The sequence below is a fragment of the Chiroxiphia lanceolata genome, chromosome 3 (genome assembly GCF_009829145.1).
Source record: "Chiroxiphia lanceolata isolate bChiLan1 chromosome 3, bChiLan1.pri, whole genome shotgun sequence".
In the NCBI taxonomy this organism is placed as follows: Eukaryota; Metazoa; Chordata; class Aves; order Passeriformes; family Pipridae; genus Chiroxiphia; species Chiroxiphia lanceolata.
In genome coordinates this window covers 23,255,110-23,276,890 of record NC_045639.1, presented here as the reverse complement: position 1 = coordinate 23,276,890, position 21,781 = coordinate 23,255,110, and the positions used below count along the sequence as shown (strand labels likewise).

At 37.6% G+C, this 21,781-nt stretch overlaps 1 protein-coding gene across 3 annotated transcripts in view; it reads right to left on the bottom strand.

The window, feature by feature from the left end:
• KCNH1 (potassium voltage-gated channel subfamily H member 1) overlaps positions 1–21,781 on the bottom strand; it is a 185,262-nt gene that overhangs the window by 66,972 nt on the left and 96,509 nt on the right. For all 3 annotated transcript variants that reach the window (XR_004356274.1, XR_004356275.1, XM_032683850.1), the window contains exon 10: positions 12,376–12,572. Coding sequence is in view for 1 of the 3 variants with exons in the window: in XM_032683850.1 (XP_032539741.1) it covers positions 12,376–12,572 (197 nt within the window). In the remaining 2 variants the exon portion in view is untranslated. The remainder of the gene's footprint in view (positions 1–12,375; positions 12,573–21,781) is intronic.

Genomic DNA, 21,781 nt, shown 5'->3' with positions numbered 1-21,781 from the left:
TCCTCATTGTCACTGAGAGCCACTGTACAATATAGCAAGTCACTTAATCCTCTACAGTTTCAGTTTCCCTTCACATAAGGACAATAAATTATTCAATATCTATAAAAAAAAAGAAATATAGCTCCATATGAGATCTTTGGATGAAGTGCTCCATTTGTATACCTTAAAGTGTTCAGTAAGGAAATCACAACATGTAATAAAATTACAATATTATTAAAGGTAATCTGGTAGGGGCCCTATAATTCTACAAAGTGTGCTTTTCTGAACAGCTCTCTGAAGAGAATGATCGGGCTTGGAAGATCTTAGTGATTGGAAAATGTGGTGAAACAGGCAATATGCATATTTAATGATAGCTTTTCAGAGAGCACAAGAAACACCCCTTCAGTATTTTTGAAGTTACACCTTCACAGCACTAACAAATATGTTACATATAAAAATAACATAGCAATTACAAATCTAGACAAACTTGCATAAATTTTGGAAATATATTACAAGCCAGAAGCCACAAATTTTCCAAACTGCTTTCTTGGCTGCATCTGCATTACAGGATGGTTTGGGTATGAATGATGAAGGTCATTTACAAACCATTGTGATTGTCCAACACAAATGACCATTTTCAAGGTTGCTGACAAAGACCATCATAATACTTTTATGTTAAAGGATATAACTGATCCCAAATGACATCCCAAATAAAAGCTTTTCATTATTACTTTTTCCATGCACTCCAATGAATTTGTCATTGGACTAAATGTGCATTTCCTCTTTTGGAAAGGGTACAGGACAAACACAAAAGCATGGAAGCCACCTAAACTTTTACTCCTACAAGACTTGCTATCTGAGCAATTTGAAAAATGCAGACAAGGAAAATCAAAGGCTAATGTTTCTAAACTATACCAAATTTCTAATAGCAAAGCCAATATCCATTTGTTAGAGCTAACACTATTTTATTCCTCTGCTATTGCTTTGTATCTTAATGTGAGCAAAGGTTACAACGTCCTCATATTTCTGCTCCAGATTTAACCATCTGATCAAGTATGTGATGGAAGTCAACAGCAATTTTGCTTTCATTAATCAAGATAATAACTGGCCATAAATGACATCTTTCCAGTTACTGTGAAGTAACAGCAAACCCCTGAGAAACAACAAATCGCACATCCCCCCACTTAGAGGAAGATTGCAAGAATCCTCACTTCTGCAGCAGTACAAAGAATGGTGTAGTTTACATGACATTGAAATTTTGTACAAAATCAGGTACCAACCTGGAAGATGGGAAACCACAGATGTATCTATTCTGGTTAACCTGGGTATATTATTAGCTCTTTTAGACTAACATCCTAAGAGTTTTTGGGTATTTTGTTTGGGTTTTGGGTTTGGTTTTTTGGGGGGTTTTTTTTTGTTTTTTTTTAAGAAAAGTAAAAAAGAAGGTTCCAAAAGTGGAACATAATTCTGTATTTTCACATAAACACAATGCTTACAAAGTACATCATCCAATGAGTTACAAAATTATTGTGGCAGAAATTTTCTTGGATTCTCTCATGTCAGCTGTGTAAATGAATAATGAAAAAATTTTGTTGTGTGGTATATTTATTACAGAGCATATGAGAGAAATGACCAACCATGAAGTATATCAAAATAGTGGAAGTACATCCTCTGGAGTTTTAAGATGGAGGCATAGTACCTTTAGATGAATTGCGAGGCAAAGCCAGGTTGGGAAATGCTGGGGAACTGGTGTAGATGTGTTTTGCTAAAGTCATGAAGGCTTGGAACCAATGCATGTATGGGGTGTTTTCTTCTCTGTATTTGGAAAAGACCCCAGGAGATGGTGACAAAAATAAGAAACACATAAGTATATGGTAATAAAAGCACATAGTATTCAAGTGCAAATACTACTTTAATTGGTTGTTGGGTTTTCACACTGAAAATGCTGTACTAATTAAAAATGGATTTAGCAGATTTAGCTCATGATAAAAATCTGGTGAAAACATTATGCAGTCTCACAGCTGCATAGAGAGACAATGGATTTGGACCTGTGGTTACTGAAGATGTCCAGCTGCACAGCTGTTTGTGGACAGCGTGATTCCCACTCCAAGTCCTATATGGACAGCGTTTTGGGACACTGGGTATACTCAGAGCAGCCTACCACTGTATGCTCCTGCTTCAATTGAGGGAGATATTACTGAACACAGTGTGTATATATATATATATGTACATATATATATATATATATACCCACATACATATTTATATATACACAAACACACACAAGATGCTGAAGTTCACACCCCATCTTGTAATGTGATAGGCAAAAGAGAAAATGAATGGGAACCAAATCTAAAGCAATAACAAGAGGCAGAATATTAAAATTGACAGTGTTTTCAAGTGGAGCTGAGTGCAAGTCCCCTCTGCAGTCTGCCAATTTAGAAAAATTACTGTAAAAACATTTACTACATTCATTTGTATAGGGATTTAATAGGCTACATCAGTGTGAGGTATCACATTTCTGTTTGAAAATCTGAATCCAAACAGGTGTTTGACATAACAGTACACTTCCTTTCAGGAAGGAGTCATACAGTTTGAAGAAAAACCCAGTCGCTCGCTGCAAGTATAATACCAAATTAAGAGGGACTGATTTGTGATCCTACTCTTGATGTACTTCTCAAAGGAAGTCCTTATACCAAGCCACAGCCCAACACAATGCCCTCCTTAACATTTTAGCTGAGGCAACAGTCGGTAGCTACAGTTAGAGTAGGCGATTGGCAAGTTGCCCTAACAAGTTTTGTTTGCAATTGGTTCATTCCCATGATGGTAAAGTGTACTGGATTTCAAACTCAAAAACTTCCACAAGGCCACACCTAGTAGTTACTCCACTTCACATCCAGCAGTTAAACACTTCAATGTCACTCTGGAATGGGCAGCAGCCTGTAAAGCAAGTTGACATTAGACACCACATTATCTGGGTGACTCTCTTGCAGCAGGCTTGAGACTAAGGAATGTGGTACGCTCCTGGCTGTATTCCCCCAGCAAGATCCTTGTTGATAGACAGCTAAAAGGCTGATTCTCAAGGATGGATACAGCAATAAACCATCAGTGGTCTACACAAACACAGTGGGCACCTCCCAGTGTTCACAGATCAAGATTTGAAACTGCTCTGTTTCACACAAAATCTTAACAGCATTTTTTGCATTTAAGGTGAGATATTTGTTTTATGCCCATCATGGTGTATAGCAAATAGACTCCTCAGAGGAATTGTGGAGACCCGTTTCAGGTATGCAAAGAAGGAAAGGATCTCCTTTGTCTTGCTGTCCAAGGGCTCACAGTTACAGTAAAGGTCGCAAAATTCAAGCAAGAAAACAGAGGACTTGTAGTAGGATTTGGTCTGGAGCCAGGATCACAGTCTCTACACAACATTAGCAGTAGCCTCCATAATATTTTCATTTTTTTTTAACTGGGGGCAGTTATTTCAGCATTCACTGGAAAACCAAAGAAAGGATCAGTCAGATCACTTAGATTATAAAGTCCTACTGCTCAAGGATGTAGATTTGCCATTGTAACTCAGCTTTCATATTGCACAGCTATCTACATTCCCTCTCCTCCATGAAGTGCCTTGAACGGATTGAGTGTTTGGATCTGCAGTCCTATGAGTTCAGCTTTTAGTGACCATAGAGAAGACCAGAAGGTCAAAGCTGTTATGCCAGGAAATCATACTCTTTTAATATGTTTGTCCTGGACCCAGCTGCTTTCCAGACCGCAGAGATCATTTTTAGAGTTGAAAAAAATTATACATGAGGTTATTAAGTCACTGTTCTGTCTTTTGCTTGGTCCATAGTGCTCCACAGTGTATGAAGCACCAGGTTATATCAGGAAATACAAACACCAGGCCACAGAGGTTACCAAGGCATCGACATAATTAGTACAGTTATAATACATGATAGAACATGGCACATACATGCAAAAAAGCCTGGGTAACAGCATGCATATATTAGAAAGAGAGCATGACATTGGAATTTCTTTAAAGTTTCAGCAATAGGCCAATCATGGTACATATATAATATATACACACACATACATACACACAGACACATATACACAGACATGGATGGCAGGCACCAATAAAAAACCAGTTTATTTTCTTACTTAGAAATGCAAAGAGATTTTCAGACTCTAGCCACTCAGTCATGGTAAGCAGTAGAAGACAAACTTCAAGCTTTTGAGAAAGGGTTGGAATTCTTTGAATTCCCGTGGAACATCCTCTCTTCGCAAGTGTGGTGCAAAACTGGACTAAGGCACCTCAGTACACTTAACTGTGAACAGGTGGTAGTGCACCATGCACATACTGAAAATAAGACTAACACCCTACACATATTGCACTTCTATTTTTCTAAATCAACAATATAGTAAGAAAAACATGAGTTTAAACTTGGGATTAGTCCTTCGGACTGTAAAAATACTAACGAGAATTTCACTGTTTTCACAATGAAGACTATATTCCCAGACTGTGTAAGAGCAGTTGTCTTTTGGATTATCATCTTCTGTCCCTGGTGGTGGGCCAACATTTAAAATTTCCTCAGTTCCTAGGAAATTCATTTTCTATTTTAAAAAGGCTTGGGGAAGCTATTCTGGGGAATCCTCATTCACTCTAAGTAACCTTTCTCTGTATTAAAATTATTTCTATGTTTTAGTCTACGTGGGTGGAGGAGGGTAAAAATCAAAGTAATGCATCTTTTTCTGTTGAGATAAACAAGTGGTGGGGGCGGTTGTGCATGTAAAAATGAGACAAAACCCTTTTTTAATGTTAATTTTCTATTACTCATCTGAAAATAGCTTCACAAAAGCCATATGTGTCTTTTTTAAAATGATTAAAATAGTATGAAAACAAATTTTGTTTTAATTCACCATCAACCTTGTTAACTGTATTTTTCATCTACTCGGAATAGTTTTCCCATATATGGAAAGACTTCATGAACACTCAACAGAATTTAAAAAGGTCAGACTTTTTTCTTTTCTATTTAAGGCTGAGTATTTTATGGGTCATTGAGGGAAAAAATGCTTTCAAAAGCAATTCAAGGGGGTCTCCTCAAAAAAAACAGTCAAAGTATCAATTGTGTTTCTGGATTAATGAATGAAGTGCTTAACCTCAATTTCTGGTTGACAAGAAGTTGTTTCATTTACCACATTTTTTTTTCCAAGTACTGACATATAATTGGAATGTTTTCCATATTTAGAAAACACATTGGGAAACAGGTAAAAATCTGTTTTTATAAATTCAGTCTGTACAAATTTAATTTCTAATTTAGTGATCAGAATCATAGCTAAGTGTTTAGCAACCAGTGTGGGAAAATCTACAATATATAAATCTACAATAGCACAGAACAGGAAATATTCTCTTAATGAAGATACTTCAAGGCAGTTATGGTTTTAGTATCAGCTTCATAAAAGAATCATATTCTTCCATTTAAAGGTGAATTGCAATTCAAAATTCACCCTCACCAGCTCTTCCATCAATTTATTCTATTGACAATTATTAATACCTACAGATGACTAAGTTACTTTTAATAGGATTTACTAGTGAATGGCCTATCAGAATTTCAACAACTTAATATTCCTATGGGGAAATACACATCTTATTTTGTACGGTATACTAAGCTACTCCTCTATAACAATTGTACAGACATTACATCAGAGCAACTAAAAGCATGAAAAATTACTCATTATTCATAGTAGGAGAAGGCATCTCAAACACATGATGAATTCATTAAATCAGTTTAGAAGGGATTAGTCATTCAAGAGCATTTTAAAGAAGCGTTTTGCTACTTACCCACATAGCTTAATCTAACTTACGGCTAAAATTTACATGAAAACGTATCGTACTGAATAAAAGAAACAGAACGGGTTTGTTGTCTGTTTTGGGTATATGTGGCAATGATTTGATAGCAGAGGGGCTGTAGAGGTGGCTTCTGTGAGAAGGCACCAGAAGCTGTCCCCATGTTGGACAGAGAAAGTTGTAGTTGGCTCCAAGACGGACCCACTGCAGGCCGGAGCTGAGCCAACCAGCGATGTTAGTAGCACCTCTGTGCTAGCATATTTAAGAAAGAGGAAAAAACACTGCACTACAGCAGCTGAGAGAGAGAAGTGAGAATATGTGAAAGAAACAACTCTGTAGACACCAAAGGCAGAGATTTTCCTGCAACCCATGGTAACAACCATGGTGAAGACTCTGGTGATGAAGGGTGTTCCCCTAGTCCTCATGGAAGCCCGTGGTGGAACAGATATCCACCTGCAGGCTGTGGAGAGGAGCCCATGAAGGAGCAGGTCTTCTGGCCATGATCTGTGGTTTCCCAGGGAACCCACGCTGGAGCAGGCTGTTTCTGAAGGATTGCCCCCCGTGGAAGGCACCCCTGCCGGCGCAGTTCTTGGAGAACTGCTACCTGTGGGAAGGACCCATGATGGGGAAGTTTGTGAAGAACTGCCTCTCATAAGAGGAATTTCACAACTGAGCAGGGGAAGAGTGTGAAGAGCAAGGAATGGCAGAGACTGAGCGTTATGAACTGACCAGAACCCCCGCCCCCAAATCCCTGCACTGTTCAGGGAAAAGAGACTGAAGAGTTGGGAGTGAATTTGTGCCTGGGAAGAAGAAAAAGAAAGGATGGGGGGAAGGTGTTTCTTAGATTTTTTTTCTTGTCTGTCATTATCCAACCCTGATTAATTGGTAATAAATTAAATTCATTTCCACAAGTAAGTTTGTTTTGCCCATAATGGCAATTGGTAAGTGATCTCCTTGTCCTTATCTTGACTCATGAGCTTCTCATCTTATTTTTCTCCCCCTGTCCTTTGAGAAGGGGGAGTGATAGAGAGGCTTGGTGGGCACCTGGCAGCCAGCCAAGGTCAACCCACCACAGTGTCTTGGAACTTCTTAGTTAATTATATCTTCTGTTGCACATATACATCCCCACTATGTAAACTATTTGTCTGTAGCCACATCTTCCTCTGCATAAGCAGAGGAGCCTAAGGCTCAAGGCCATATACATTAAATAGAACAGAAATAAGTTTAGAATTGGAAAGTTTTGGAAAATAAACTTCAAGATGATGCTTCTGAAAGGTAATGAAGTTACTTTGGGCTGAACGCAACCACATATTTCAACAGTCACTGTAGAAACATGAATGTTAAATGCTTGCGGTTTGTCAAATTCTCTCCAAGTCTGGGTATTAAGGCCCATTTGCCCAAAAATCTGTGAGTTAGCTAAACAGTTTTCTGTTAGAGACATATAAAAGTTAAGATGTCCAAGGCCAGAGAAAAGATGCAAAAATGCAATATGGAATTTAGTAATGATGAAACAGAATTAAATACCTAAAGGTTGACATGGAGAAACCGTGAATGCAAGAACATCCAACTACTTGAACAGCTTTTAAAAAAGTAGCATGGGAAAGAACAGAATACTTAAGTGTTTATCTGCATTTGGACAGTTTTTTTGCAAATAAAAACTTTGCCTCCTAGACAGCTAATATGGCATAATTCCCAAGCCACAGGCCCTTCTAGACATCACTCACAATACTCTCAGTTCTCAGTGCTGTAAGGTGCGTGTCAGTCAAGCATCAACCTCCTCTTCCCACAGAACTTGTGGGATTATTTTTGTGAGTACAAACACAGGAGAGAGAAGTAAGCTGTCAGCTGGACCATTAAGAAATCTATCATCAAATGGGACAGTATTCTAAAATTAAAACCTTTCTCTTCTCAGGGTAAGAAAGCTTTGTTAAAACCTTCCAGCACTTCAGCCTTTTGCGTATCAGAAAGAATTCTGGGATAACATTTTGAACATCCATCATGAAAAAGAATTGGAAAACTTGCCATGTGGAAAGGCCATGGACTACTCTCTGAAAACATTCTGCTGCCAAAGGCCTAACAGAGATTTAAAATCAGGGCTTGAAGTACTCCTAGCTGAAATGTATGATTTGAGAGAGGTTTTTTCTCTAGTTAGAGCTTACACTACAAAAAGAAGAAATATTAAGTTAATGTTCAAGAGGAAAGCACAATTACATTTTAAAATTGCTTTTCAAAAGAGATGGTGGGAGTCCTGTCCACTGGCACAGCTGGAGTACCATAGAATAAATACACCACTACATGTACAAAAGCAAGTAATCTTACACTGGCCAGGAGTGAGTCTATTCTGTTACAATCACTTCTCTCTCAAGAAATATGTTCTGACTGAGAGCTTTGGCTCTAAATCATTAAATCATGTTTGATTTGTAAAAATGCAGAATGTTCTTTGCCATTTCTTTCAGTCTCACAGAATCCCAGTAACATACCTACATCCTATTGCATTCCTTCTTTTATTTCAGGACACAAATTTCAGCCTCTGAAAAGCTACTTGTGCTTTCTATCATGATACTCCAAAGTATTCAGAATTAGTCATTTAATCGCTATCCAGGCTAAAATAGCCTACTAGAGAAATCTCAGCTTAATCAATTATGTATAAGAATTCTCCCTTTTCTGTAGTGTGTGCGATCACTTGAGCTATAACATCATTTTCAGCTGCAGCAGAATGAACCGAGCAAATACACTGTGGTAAAACTCAGTGTAAGTTAATATTGGTCACAAAGCTCATACACATGGAAAGAAGCAACTGCAAAACCAGAATGATTACAAGTGCTGCCAAAGGCCTTTCACATTCCTGAAAAAAGAATGTGAAACTTGCACCTCCTCACAAGCAAAAGCCGATGACAAGAAGCTATCATGCAAGCTTTTGTCTTCTTCTGCTTCTACCAACCTGGAGATGTGAAATCCAGTCTGAAGACCCAGAAGTGTTTAAATATTTGGAGGGGAAAACCAGACCTCCATCCAGCCTATGAATGCTGATGCCCTCCAAACCTGCAATATTTCTTTCATCTATCATATCCTCCATAAGGATGTTTGTCACTTGACTATCCCACATACCCCTGGTTCTCTCTGAAATTCCAAAAATGGAGAGAAACATCAAGTTAACCTGCTTTAATTTCATCACATTGTTACAGCAGGAAGTGCTCTGAGAAACCCTCTATCAGCTTCCTTTCAGCTGCAAAGCCCTCGAGTCCAACATACAGCCACCTGCAGCCACAGACTGCAGTTCCAGTTTCTTAAGATGGTGGAAAGAGAGATGTAGCAGATGATTCTCCCCCTGCTCCCATTAAAATGAAAATTTTGATGAATAGCAGCAGAAACAGTTAATTAAAGGTCACCTTTCTCTTCCCCTTCAGGAAAAAGAAAAAGTTTTCCAAGTCTGAACTCCAGTCAGAAGTAACTAGATAGCTAATAACTTCAGGAGGGATTTTAGTCACTTGAGCAAACTGATCAGTTTTAGAAAAGAGGATATTTCACTGGAGTTTGTTGAGAAAGCGAGTGAAAGGAAACTTTTCGCAACACAGACAGGGACAGTAATGACATGCCAGGGACAGAGCATTGGAAACTTTCCCCTTGGCCACAAAGTCTTTAAACAGGCAGTAACATTTCATAACTGCAGCCCTGTTCTAGGAAAGGTATAAAGGGGATGCATGGACAAAAGCTTCCTGCCCTCCCAGCTCAGCTCAAACCACATTCAAGATAAGCAGGAAGAACAGCACAAGGAATAGAGGGAAGTTGCTTTTTCCTTTGCCTAAATCCAGCTCAGGGATTAGCTAAGGTCAAGACTAGTTGACCACTTCCAGTACCCTCCAACACACCTGCATGTCTGCTTATTTCTGTCACAGACATTAGCACATGGATCCAGACCCCAGTAAGTGGAGGGAACATCTGTAAGGTCAGCACTGTTCACTGGCACCAAAGGGCCTGGGACAGGGAGTCCCATCTCCACCAGGGATCACTACAGGAGACTCAGCAACCAAGGAATATGCAAACATGGTGAAAAAATGGATCAGTGTTAAAGCTCACTTAACCTGAGTGAAACTTTGCTACAGAGCACCTTGCACTAAGTAGCGAGACTCAGTACCATGGCCAAGAGAAGGCATATGCACCCTGGAGATGGGGACACCTCAGAGGAATAACCAAGTCTAAAAACATATCCATGAGATCCTTCTGCAGGGAGAAAGAAAACCCCAAAGCTGCTTTGCATGTATTTGGAATCTGTATGAATATATGTGGGATGAATATACAGTATCTACATTTCAACTGGTTGAACACTTGGAGCTAGAGATGAAACTGTTTATTGAAATGAAAAGTGTAATTCTGGTATTTATACTCCAAAGGGTATGCAATACATCACAAATGTAACTCACAGAAGGTACCAGTTCATCTGAATTCTACAAAATTCCATTTGCAGAAATAGACTAGGAAAAGTGTTAGAAGCGACAGGCTGGGGAGATACTGCTATAAAAATCACAGATATTTAAACCAGATTAAATTCTGAACTCTAAAAAGTTGTCCTTTAACGTGCATTACCTCAAATCTCTGAAGTATTGTACCTTCCAAGCATTTCCAAAAGCATATACTATTCACATTATTTAACATTTGCATTCTGATTGCAATCAGCCTTCTTTCAATAAAATAAATAACGTTACAGCTTGTTAACCTAGAACCATCAAACTCTCGCGTCCGTTATCAATCAACGCCACTTTTCTGCTGACTGCAACTCAATTAAAATCCAATTATTTGAATAACTGGATGGAAATTGCTATCATAAGATGTACCTTTTTATTAGGAACATTTTGTGTAGCAAACTGACAGCACAGAAATTATGACGCTGCGGTTAAAAGATGTTTTGTAACCTGGGCTGGGAAAAGATATGCCAATAAATGTGGAGGAAGAGAGTGCGACTTCTGGAGTAGCTATTTTATTCTAAAATTGGGACTTTTGGCTCAGAGCAGATCCAAAATTATTAGATTCTGCTAGTATTGCCATGAGCTTTAAAAAAGTTGGTCCTTCTATGCCTCAAAGCTTGTTATTTTTACTGATTAAAAAAAAAAAAAAAAAAAAAGAAAAAAGTAGTTATATATTCTTAGAGTATCTTACCACATTACCCACGGAGCTAATTACAAAATATGGCAGTCAGTGATACCGATTCTTTAGGTAATCTCAATTAGGTAATGTCAATTTTTTTCATTTATTTTATTTCCTACATTAACTAACATCGGACAAGTAGCTGTTTATTAACAGCTCTTGCAGCTGTCCACCTTCTCCTTATCCTGCAGGAACTCAGTATTATTTGGAAAAAAATGTCATATGAGGAAACCCTCAAGTATAAGTTGCTTCTTAGTTTTTAATTACATCAATTTTCTACTAGAGCTGTATTTATTTGACCAAAGTGTGGATAGCACATTCTTCTTCATCAAACACTAAAAAGCTGAATTCTTTGATATTGCTCTTAGATGGAAAATATCATCACACTATTTTAACTTCAGCATGCCAACTCCATATACAAAAAATAAAACATTTTTAAAAAGTCTAGTTGCAAAGTCTAATTTTACAAAACAGATTTAAAAGAATTAAAGATTTCTATTTTTTCAGCTGTAATTATCTAGGACTTACTTGGCACCTGGAAGTTACCATGGAAAACCTTTTTTAGGAACAAAAAAATCTCCTATCAAACATATTTCTTTAGCTGATCTCAAGTATCCTTATATCATAATATTTTAAAGCAAATGCAGGCTCTCCAATGTATTTCTTTTAAATGTAATAGTATTGTCTTCTACCTTGCATCATAAAATCATATCATCTGAATTATACCTACTACAGTTTTAATAAATTTCTACAGAGGTTGTTCACTGAAGATTACACAGAGGATTTAAAAGGAGCTATTAGATTATGATGACTTGCATTTGACAAAATAACTTGTACTGGCACACAGCAAGGAATGAAATGAGTCAAAAAATCAAGGATAAGAAAAAGGAAACATTATAGATAAGCAAAGTAATTCCAAAATGTGATTGATTCTAAAAGAAGCAACTCTTGATAGAATGTCATGTTCATATTATTTTTCCATTGTGATTACTCTTCTTGACTTTTGCTCCATATATTAGATTTTATATCTTTCCTGTCATTTTCTATGTGATTTCAGGCAACACTCCTAAAATATTTTTAGCTGCTTTACAAACTAAAGTTGCATTAACTAGTGAACACTGTTTATCACAAATGCATGACAGTTTGCAAAATGCTGGAATCTGTCTCTTTCCTTGAAATGTGGAGTACTTTCACATACACACAGTCTACCTCTCTACAAAGCTAGCACAGGAATAAATGTGGCCTTTTGACTCTACACACTTGCAGTTTCTCTTAGGTAAGCCCTGAAAAACCTTCTTATAAAGAGAGTCTACAAAAAATGCCAGAATTCAAGTAATTCAGTTTTTTTCATGCAGAGAGTCCTTAAAAGTGAGATCATTTATAAGACGTATGTTGAAATCAAAGCTACTTACCCTTTTTCTCAAGTTGTAGGTCAAAATGAGATTTCTAGAGAAGGAGTGTGAAAAGGCTGTGTAGAATTCCAGTACTTTCTGCAAAGCATCTCTCTTAATCACATGAAGATCACAGTAAGTCAAAGCCCTTACATTAGCACAGGACTGGGCAAGGGTAGACTCCTTCCAGAACACATCACCAAAAACGTCTCCTTTGCCTAAACAAAAATAACAGCATTACTTTCAATAACAGTACTATTTCCATCAAAAAATGTAAAAGAATATACATCTCATTTATACAGACAAGTTTCTTCTACTTCATGTGGTCAGAAAATAATTCTGCCAAAAAAAAATAACTTTGAAATATTTCATTAATAACTTTTTCTGCTATCTTTTTGTTAATTACTTTGCTAATAGCCTAGCAAAATTTCATAAGAATAAATAATAATCAAAAAGTTGTTCATGTGATGAGTCCCCTTTAAATATCAATAAATGATTTTCTTTAAAAATCAAGAAAAGTGATTCATTCTTGGTTCATGTTCTCTTCTTATCCCTTTCAAAGAGATTAATTAAGATGAAATGTTTTTTCCCTTTCTTCTTTTAACTTAAATGCAAAGGATTTAATTCTTACATCTATGTTGTTAAGTTTTCTTAATCTGACTAACAATTACCCACTATTATGTCAATAAAATCATCTTGTATAAGACGTCAGTGCAGTTACAGGCTACAAAGAAACAGAGTCCAAAACAAGAAGAGCACAGGTTAGTTATCACCAACATAGCAATGGCCAGGCATGAATGTTTAGCTGTTACACACTGGAAGAAAGAAAACAGCCATTTCCTTACAACCTTTCCATGTGCATATCTTTTTGAGCTTGTGGCAGCCAGTGAAATCCCTGCTGTAGAATACTGCAGTGAGGACATTTGCACAGCCTGGACCCTACAGCTCAGGGCAAGTTTAGCAAAATCCAGCTGAGGAACAGCTCCCAGTAAGGATTTTGCTGGTTGCAACCCAGCTCAGGCTGGGCACAAAAGGGAGTGTGTAGGAGAAAGTTACAAGCCCATTTACAAGAGTAATGGTCTTTTCTTTTTCTATTTTCCAACATATACTGCTAACAGAATAAGAATATTATACTGTTATTGTTTTGAAATGTGTTTTCCTCTTAAACTTCTGCTTTGTTATATAACCACTGCATATTTCTCTTAAGACAAACAACAAAGAAATGCATTCACAACATCTATCAAGCTGAGGTAGGAATGGACCAGATGGTACCTTGTCTTATAAGTAATACTTTGCCCATAGCAATTCTGAAAGCCAAAGCATCAAAATAAATATTAGTTTATTGACTTCAGCCAGGCCCTTTTAGGTTTCATTTCTTAAATAAATAGTCATGTATAAAAGGCTATATGAAAGTCAAGAGAACTATCATGAGTATAGAGCTCACGAAAACTTGTAAATTAAACCCAGAATTCCCATCTTAGCCCTTGAGCTGTACTTCCATCCTTACCTAATCTTTCCATTAGATGATCAGCATTTTCTCTTTGAGGAGAAGCTATCAGCTTGATGGTAAGCTACACTGTAGTGCAATAAGTTGTCACACTGATGTGCTCCCAGTCTTCCACAGAAGCCCTATGCAGCCACCTCCCATGGACCAGTTTAGTCCCTGATCGCTTTGGAGGAGCATAGACTCTATTTTAATTTTAAAATTGTGTATACACTGAAACCACCCGTTCCCTTAGCACGTTTTTTCCTCAAAAATTAAGCAAAGACACCTTAACAATAACCCTTCTCCAATCTCAAGTCTCCTTACATAGGACAATATCTGGAAATACTACAAAGGCTGCATATCAATAAGCATGGTGGCAGTCCAATAGCCCAGTACAGTAAGCAACTTTTCATTTTAATAGCAATGCCTTTTCACAGCTTCAATTATTTAAATGTATGCTTTTTCAATGGATACATTAAAAATTGCCAAAGAAAAATGCTTCCATGCACTTAAAGCAGATCATCATCTGAAAGGCTTTTAGACAGACAAGTACACAATATATTCAAAACTGAAGTGAAACAATTTTTATGCACCATAAAAACTGATATGCTTCACTGGGTAAAAATGGATTGTTTGCCTTTGGAATAAATATGCTTTTACTCACAATATTCCAGGCAATTAGCTAAACAACTGTTTTAATTAACGCTCTGGAATCTATCAAGCATTGAAATGTGCCATCACTGAGGAGCAACAGTTAGAGCTGGTAATCCAAGCACAAGGGAGAGAAATTCTAGCTTTGTTCTAAGCATATTTCTTAATATTTCCAGACAAGTTTCCCTACCTTAAAATGAAAATAATCATTTTACTGTCCCACAGTATCATGAAGAATAATTAGTACAATGCAAGCACAAACAGCATGGTGCTGCTATGCCTACCTCAGAAGTTAGTTGTCTTACTCTTTTTAAAATTTAATTCTGCTTTTCACATAACACAGAAAGACACAACTGTGTCATTCACCTGTGGCAGCAATGACAGTTTCCCTTTGCTATTTGTAACTCCCTCCTTCCAAAAAACTCTCCCTCCTGCAGTTTCCTGCTACCCTAGGCAGCCACTTCCCATTAGTGGCAGGACAAGCACAGGAAGGAGCTACGTCTGCTGGGTGCCTACTGAGCCAAACCAGAGAAAAGCAACACATGAACCACAAACTGACTCAGATCACAGAAGCCTCTGTTTGAAAGAAACAAACCAAAAAAACGCTGAAGAAGTTGTACTCGATTTCATTAAAATATTTCCTTGAATTTAACAGCCAGTGATTTAGTTGAAAATCAGTCCTACATTGTATTTGGGTTCCAAAGCAAGGCACACATGCAAACACCACACTGCTTTGTTTCCATCAAGTGCATTTCCTAAATGATGCATATCAAAAGTATCAAATTTGATTGTCAGATTCTAAAAAAACTCGTCTTTGATATTCATAGAAAACAGGGGGGAAAAGGAGCAGTAGGAAATCTTTATAGCAAGAAGGAATTAAAATTCCACCCAGGAGTACCCGCACTGGATTAGAACAATTGGCCTCTTATACATAATATGGAACTGCATATCATCTCCCTTTGTCTATATGTTCTCCACATAGTAAGATCAATCACTCAGGAAAAAGGAATTAAAAAAAATGGGGGGAAGATTAAGTGGGTGTTTTATCAAATCCATCTGTAATTAGAAAGCAAGAGGGACAAGGTGATACTTCTGAGTGTGTCAGAAGGAGGCTGGCAAAGTCTAATGGCTGCATTAGGGAACCTGAGCCAAAAGCCTCTTTTTACATATAACTCCAGGCTTTATATATTTCACCTTACCTCTGAGGAAAGATTAAAAAGCTAGAGAAATGCAGATGGCATTTGTTTGTCAGTACTTTGCATTTTTCATTCCCAGCTTGCTGAATTCCAGACGTTTGCCAAGAACATTATCTGTCAATCACACTTAAAGTGGATGATCTAAGCTTTTACCATCAATCATTTATATTCCCTGCTGAATTTGTGGGCTGAGGACCTTTTTCACCATCAGCTCAGCATGCACTTGAAATCCAAATAGTTTTCTGCCTTTTATGTTTGCTTGTTTGTTTTAATTATAATAACAAGTCCTGGAACAAAATTCTTAAATAGTGAAGAATTATTTTATAAAACCTTCTATTTCCATATTTTTTCTTTCCCAATTTCTTTCTCCCATCAAATTTGCTATTTATCTTATAAGTGAAAAGATGATTTCTCTGTTACCACTGTAAATTCAGCCTGAGTCAGGCATAAGGTCAAGCCACATTCACTCTGTCTCCTCAAAGCAGCACAGTAATGAAGATGTGATTACTGCTGCTTAGTCAGGTTTTCTGCTGATTTTGTTTGAGAAAAGAACTACATTCTCACATTATAGCTATATTGTCTTGATACCACAAACGGTTTTTTCACTCCTAAAAAGTGGAAGTATTGAAGAGCTCTCAAACAGAACATAGTCCACTCTAAAAAAATCTGGTTCATGTGTAGAATATGTGCTTGACTGATAATCTACTTAGTCCACTTTTGGGTTCTGGATGTCTGGAAATCATGGTGCAGTTTTGGTGTGATAGCAGCTGGGTGAGAAGATGAGGCCATAGATTCACATGCTGAAGGTCTTCCAAGTCAGTATGGATTTTGAAGAGATTCACACAAATCCATGGGGTTTCAGTACATCAGACAAAATATTCATGTTAGAATCATTCTTGAATCAATAGTAATTGTTGTTACAGCAGCCAACACCAGAATCTAGGACGGGTCCCTTCCCAATCTGCCTTCATCTGCATGTTTAAATGATAGAACTGGGATCTGACATAGTCTCAGCAGATCCAAAGATAAGCTAAAATGACCAAACTGCTCGATGGTACCGCAGTGGCAATGCAGCACTAAGCATATCTTGGAAATCAGGTGTTAGCAAATAATGTTATCTGTAATACTGATCCACAGTGGCTGCCACAATGACTTTCCCAGCACAGCTCCCTGGAGCACCCACACTGGCCTGCGCTCTCAGGATTTGTTTGCCACCTCCAAGCAGTGGGAGACACCAACTGCTATAAAAGCAAACACTGATTCTCTCTGCATAGGTCTCTTTCTAGTGACTGCTCAGTTAAAATGCTGCTTTTCAAAGTGACTGCTCAGTTAAAATGCTGAAATTTAAAAACAAACAAAAAAATTGGCCTGATTTTTTCTTTTCTTTCCTTTCTTCCTTCCTTCCTTCCTCCCTCCCTCTCCAGAGGATCTGAAGTTAGTCCATGTCACAGGCTCCTACCAATTCTATTCAAGCATAATTCCACTAAGAACAGTGTATTTACCCCCGGTGTTCAAAGCCAATGATGTGAGACTTGGGTCGAATTCCCTCTGTGATCACCACATGTCTGTTTGCCTTCAGCTGAAAATCCTTCCCTCTCCTCTTTTCCCTCATCTCCTCCTAATCTAGGTAAGGCATGCAATTTAAATTTTCCCATTTTACAAAGAGAAGAAAGATTCAAGGAAATTAGAGGCATTAGAGCAAAAAGAATTTTTCCTCTTGGTGCATTGTTTTAAGGCAACAAATATCTGTCAGGAAATAAAAACAGAGCTACCATTTGGCATTGAGGTAGAGTATTCAGTATCTGTCCTACAGATAAATTGTACAACTTGACAGCCACTGAATAGCCTGTAGTTTGGTTCTCCAACACAGTACAGTTGGCAGGAGATGATGCATGGAAGTGATTTGCTGCTTTGGATTTTCTTAAGATTTCTGAAGTGCAAACTGAGACATGTAATGAGAAGTGAATGACCAACTGCAGAGAATATTTTTCATTAACCAGAGTTTTAATTAATCTATTCCTCTAATAAGATCTTAAAAAAAGTCTGAGTATCAATGCCACAGAAACCAAAGTAAGAGTTACAGATAAAACAAATTGAAGTTGCACTTTCAGTGATTTGCCTGGTGCACAAATAGAAACACAGTGTATCTGTTTATGTTGTAAAACATAGCCTGGCAATATTTTGCAGACACTTTACTGTACAACTGCAGCAATTTTCTCTGTTGAAGCACATTACTGTACAGACAAAGTAAAAACATTATTTTCGAGATGAGTAGCAACAACATGTATTACTTACAGCTAAGATTTCTATTATTATTATTATTATTATTAATGTGTTTATTTGTCTCTCTGAATGGAGCATAGATTATATTTCACTACTTGACTTAATGTGATGAGAAGAAGAGTTTTAAATGTCAATTGGGCTCTACCAGGCTTACTCACAGAAAGCTTGGAGGCTTCAGCAGAATCTGATTCATTTATCCTTATTTGCATTTTAATGGTTATTGTAAAAAGGTTATGAATATATGTCCAGTTTGTACAAACTCAGGTGATATGGAAGTTACCATCTCAAGTATCTGGGGTCAAAAATGTATTTGAATATATTTGCATTGGTTAACTAATAGGAAAAACACAGCTCAATTTCTGTTGTCATTGCATGGACAGTGCTAATTCTCTGATCAAAAAAAAACCTATCTGAGAGGATCAAATTGCATTATCCTCTGAGTTATTTCTCTGATTACTTAGAGACAGGCTTTAGGTTCTAGCTACATTGAAACCCTGAAATTTTATTGTATTTCACACAAAAAGGATTCACAAGAGTTTAAATAGTAAATTTTATGTTCTGAAGTATATAAAATAAGTATTTTGAAAGCCTCACAAAGTATGTATCTATAGTATATTGCATTTTATTTAATATTTTTCGCAACCCTTTCAGTACAAAGTTAACAATGTTAAAGAAACATACCTCTGAAAAAAAGTTATAACTTGAAACTTGAAGAAAACAAAGAAAAATGAGTGTTTCATGAAAATGTTTTACATTAATTTTTAACCTGTCTTTTTAGTGAAAACAATTTAATTCTTCCTTCTCTGAAATTCTGAAACAGAAACAAAACCCTACCCAAAACAACAATTAAAATTAATTCAGTGGTTCACTGGCCAGAAGCTGACTTTTTTGCTAAATTATAATTTTTACCTCTTCGTGCCTCTGGTTGGAGTATGGACACGAACACAATGTGCAAGCCTTCCTGACACAGCCTGAGATATCAAGGGATATGGAACAGAGAGCCTCACCTCCACCACATCTCAATTTCAGCTGACAGTGTCATGGATCACTGTTGCCAGTAGCCTGCCAGACACTACCATCTTCCTAAGGGGACTTCTTCCACATGGTGCTGTCAGACTACTTAAGAGCACATTATGCAAAGCTGCATAGATTTTCAACAATAAAACACAAAACATGCCAGTAAGTTCACTACTGAGGCCTCTATTCACAGGGAATCCCCCTCTTCCTCAGTTATTTCAGCAAATCATTAATCAAGTATTTTAAAAATCTGTTTCTCCAATACCCTGCCCAGTCTTAGACCATCTACAGACAGCAGTGGACAGGAGCTTTGGTGATTCACGCTTTTAATGCTCTATCAGAAGCTAGACATAGAACAACTAATGGCTGGCTGAAGTCTTAAAATTGGCAACTGATATCAACCCACCCCAGGTGTCAGGAGCACAGGAATAAGGAATACTCTCTGCCCAAAACCACCACTTGGAATAAACATATATTTCTCCATAAAAGTTTTAGTGCTGCTCCTACATCCACCATGAAATTAAAATTTTATATTAATGTAGACCTCTTTATGCCACAGCCTTTTAAAAAGTTTAGCTGGATCTCCATTTTTAATACTTTTGCTAAGTGTGCCTGGACACACATTGGGCAAATCAAAATCTGAAAACTGTTCTTTCAGTTGATGTTTATTGAATCACTTCATAGAAACATGCAACTTGTCCGATATCCTATTATAAGCTAACCTAAAAAAACCCCAAGCCTTTAAACTATAAATAGAAAAAGCACAATAGACCTCCTGAGGATAAAGATGGATTTTAATTTCAATCATTCCTTTTTGAAAGCACTGCTGGTCACGTTACAGTCTTATTCAATAGCACAAACAATGTTGTGACGTTAGATACTGTCAGAAAACTCTAATGCCATCCATAATCTTGCATTTCTTAAGCCTAAGAGCACAGCAGCTTGGTATTTTTAACATAGGAAAGTGTACCTACATTGAAAATGTAGGTGAAAAGTGAAGCAGTAAGGGGCTTCTTCAAAGACTTGGAATTAAATAACAGTAGGTCCTAAAATACACAATTAAGTTTTGAAAATGGGGTAGTGCACAAAGCAGCTTAGTTTAGGGAAACCTGAGTTAGCTCAGGTACTAGGGACAGTCTAAAGATAGCAGTTATCCAACATCTTCAAGTCTGCTGAGAAGCAATCTTCACATGACTGTGTGGAAGATGCAATGCTTTCCACAGAGAAGGTATAAGACAGGCAATACTCCTGCACTCTAAAATAAACCACCCCTGTGGTGCAGTTGCCCTTGCAGTTTGCACTGTCCTATCTGGATGCAAATCTGTCCCACCAAAATCTGAATCAATCCTCTTTTGTCTACAATTGAATGAAATGCTTACGGCTAAATGAGTAAGCTAAAGCAATTGTAAAGAAAACAAACAATTATTCTTATAACATTTCTTTAAGACTGCAATTAGATCAAATTAAATCAGCAGGAATTTCTCCACACAAAGCAAATGGAGCATTTAATATCCTGCTGAAACCAAACATGGCACACCAAGCTCTCCTACACGTTAAAACCACTGTCTCCAATCTTGTCAACTTTATAGCTTTATAAATAAGAATAAAAGATCTGTATTTCAGGGTCATATAAATTTCACTTCCTCAACCCATGTGTGAACTTTAATGTAAAACTATGTGCATCCTTTGCACACTCCCTGGCCTCCACTCTCCCCCAAAAATTCCCATTCTTGACATTGTGTTACTGCATACTTTCATACTTATATCTACATTCTGTTATTTCCTTTCAGCTTTGATAGCAGCAAAAGGAATAGCAACACCAAACTGCTGACCTTGTGGAGAGCAGTGATATTCCTGGCTCACAACAAATTCCTGACTTGATTTCCCTTTCTATCTCATTCACTTTACTTGCCCTTTGTGGAATCAGGAGGTGGACTCTACAATTCTCATACGTCACTTCCAACTCAGGATATTCTATGATGCTAAACCAACAGTCAAGAAAAACAGTTTATTCTTTTGCAAGTTTTAAGCTCACATAAAGATATCAAGAATATAAATGCAGCACAGCTGGGATGTAACACGGGATAAACTGTTTTGTGTGGGCTTTTTGTTTTCCCTTTTTAACTAAACCTTCTATTAAATGTTATTTTTCTCATCCAGTGCTCAGCTCTGAAGATCACTGTGGTTTTCAAGGTTTTGGTTTTTAGTTGTTAAATAAAGGTTTAAAGCTCACTGTGTTTAATCAAGTCCACTAAACTAACCTCCAGTCTTACCATCCATACACACAAGGCCCCCTTGCAAGAAGTATCAAGACCACTTCAGCAGCTTTGAACAATTCATTTAAGTAAAGATCTGCTGTACAGTCAGGCCATCTAAGAGTCATTAAATGACAAATCACAGAATCACAGAGTATGCTGAGTTGGAAGGGACCCACAAGGAGCATCGAGTCCAATCCTTAGCCCTGCATAGGACCATCCCCAAGAGTCACACCAAGTGCCTGAGAACACTGTCCAAGTGCTTCTTGAACTCTGTCAGGCTTGGTGCTGTGACCACTTCCCTGGGCAGCCTGTTCCAGTGCCCAGCCACCCTCTGGGTGAAGACCCTTTTTCTAATATCCAACCTAAACCTTCCCTGACACAACTTCAGGCCATTCCCTTAGGTTCTGTCACTGGCCACCGCAGAGAAGACATCAGTGCCTGCCCCTCCTCTTGCTCTCATGAAGAAGTTGTGACTGCCATGAGGTCTCCCCTCAGTCTCCTCTTCCCCAGGCTGAACAGACGAAATGATCTCAGCC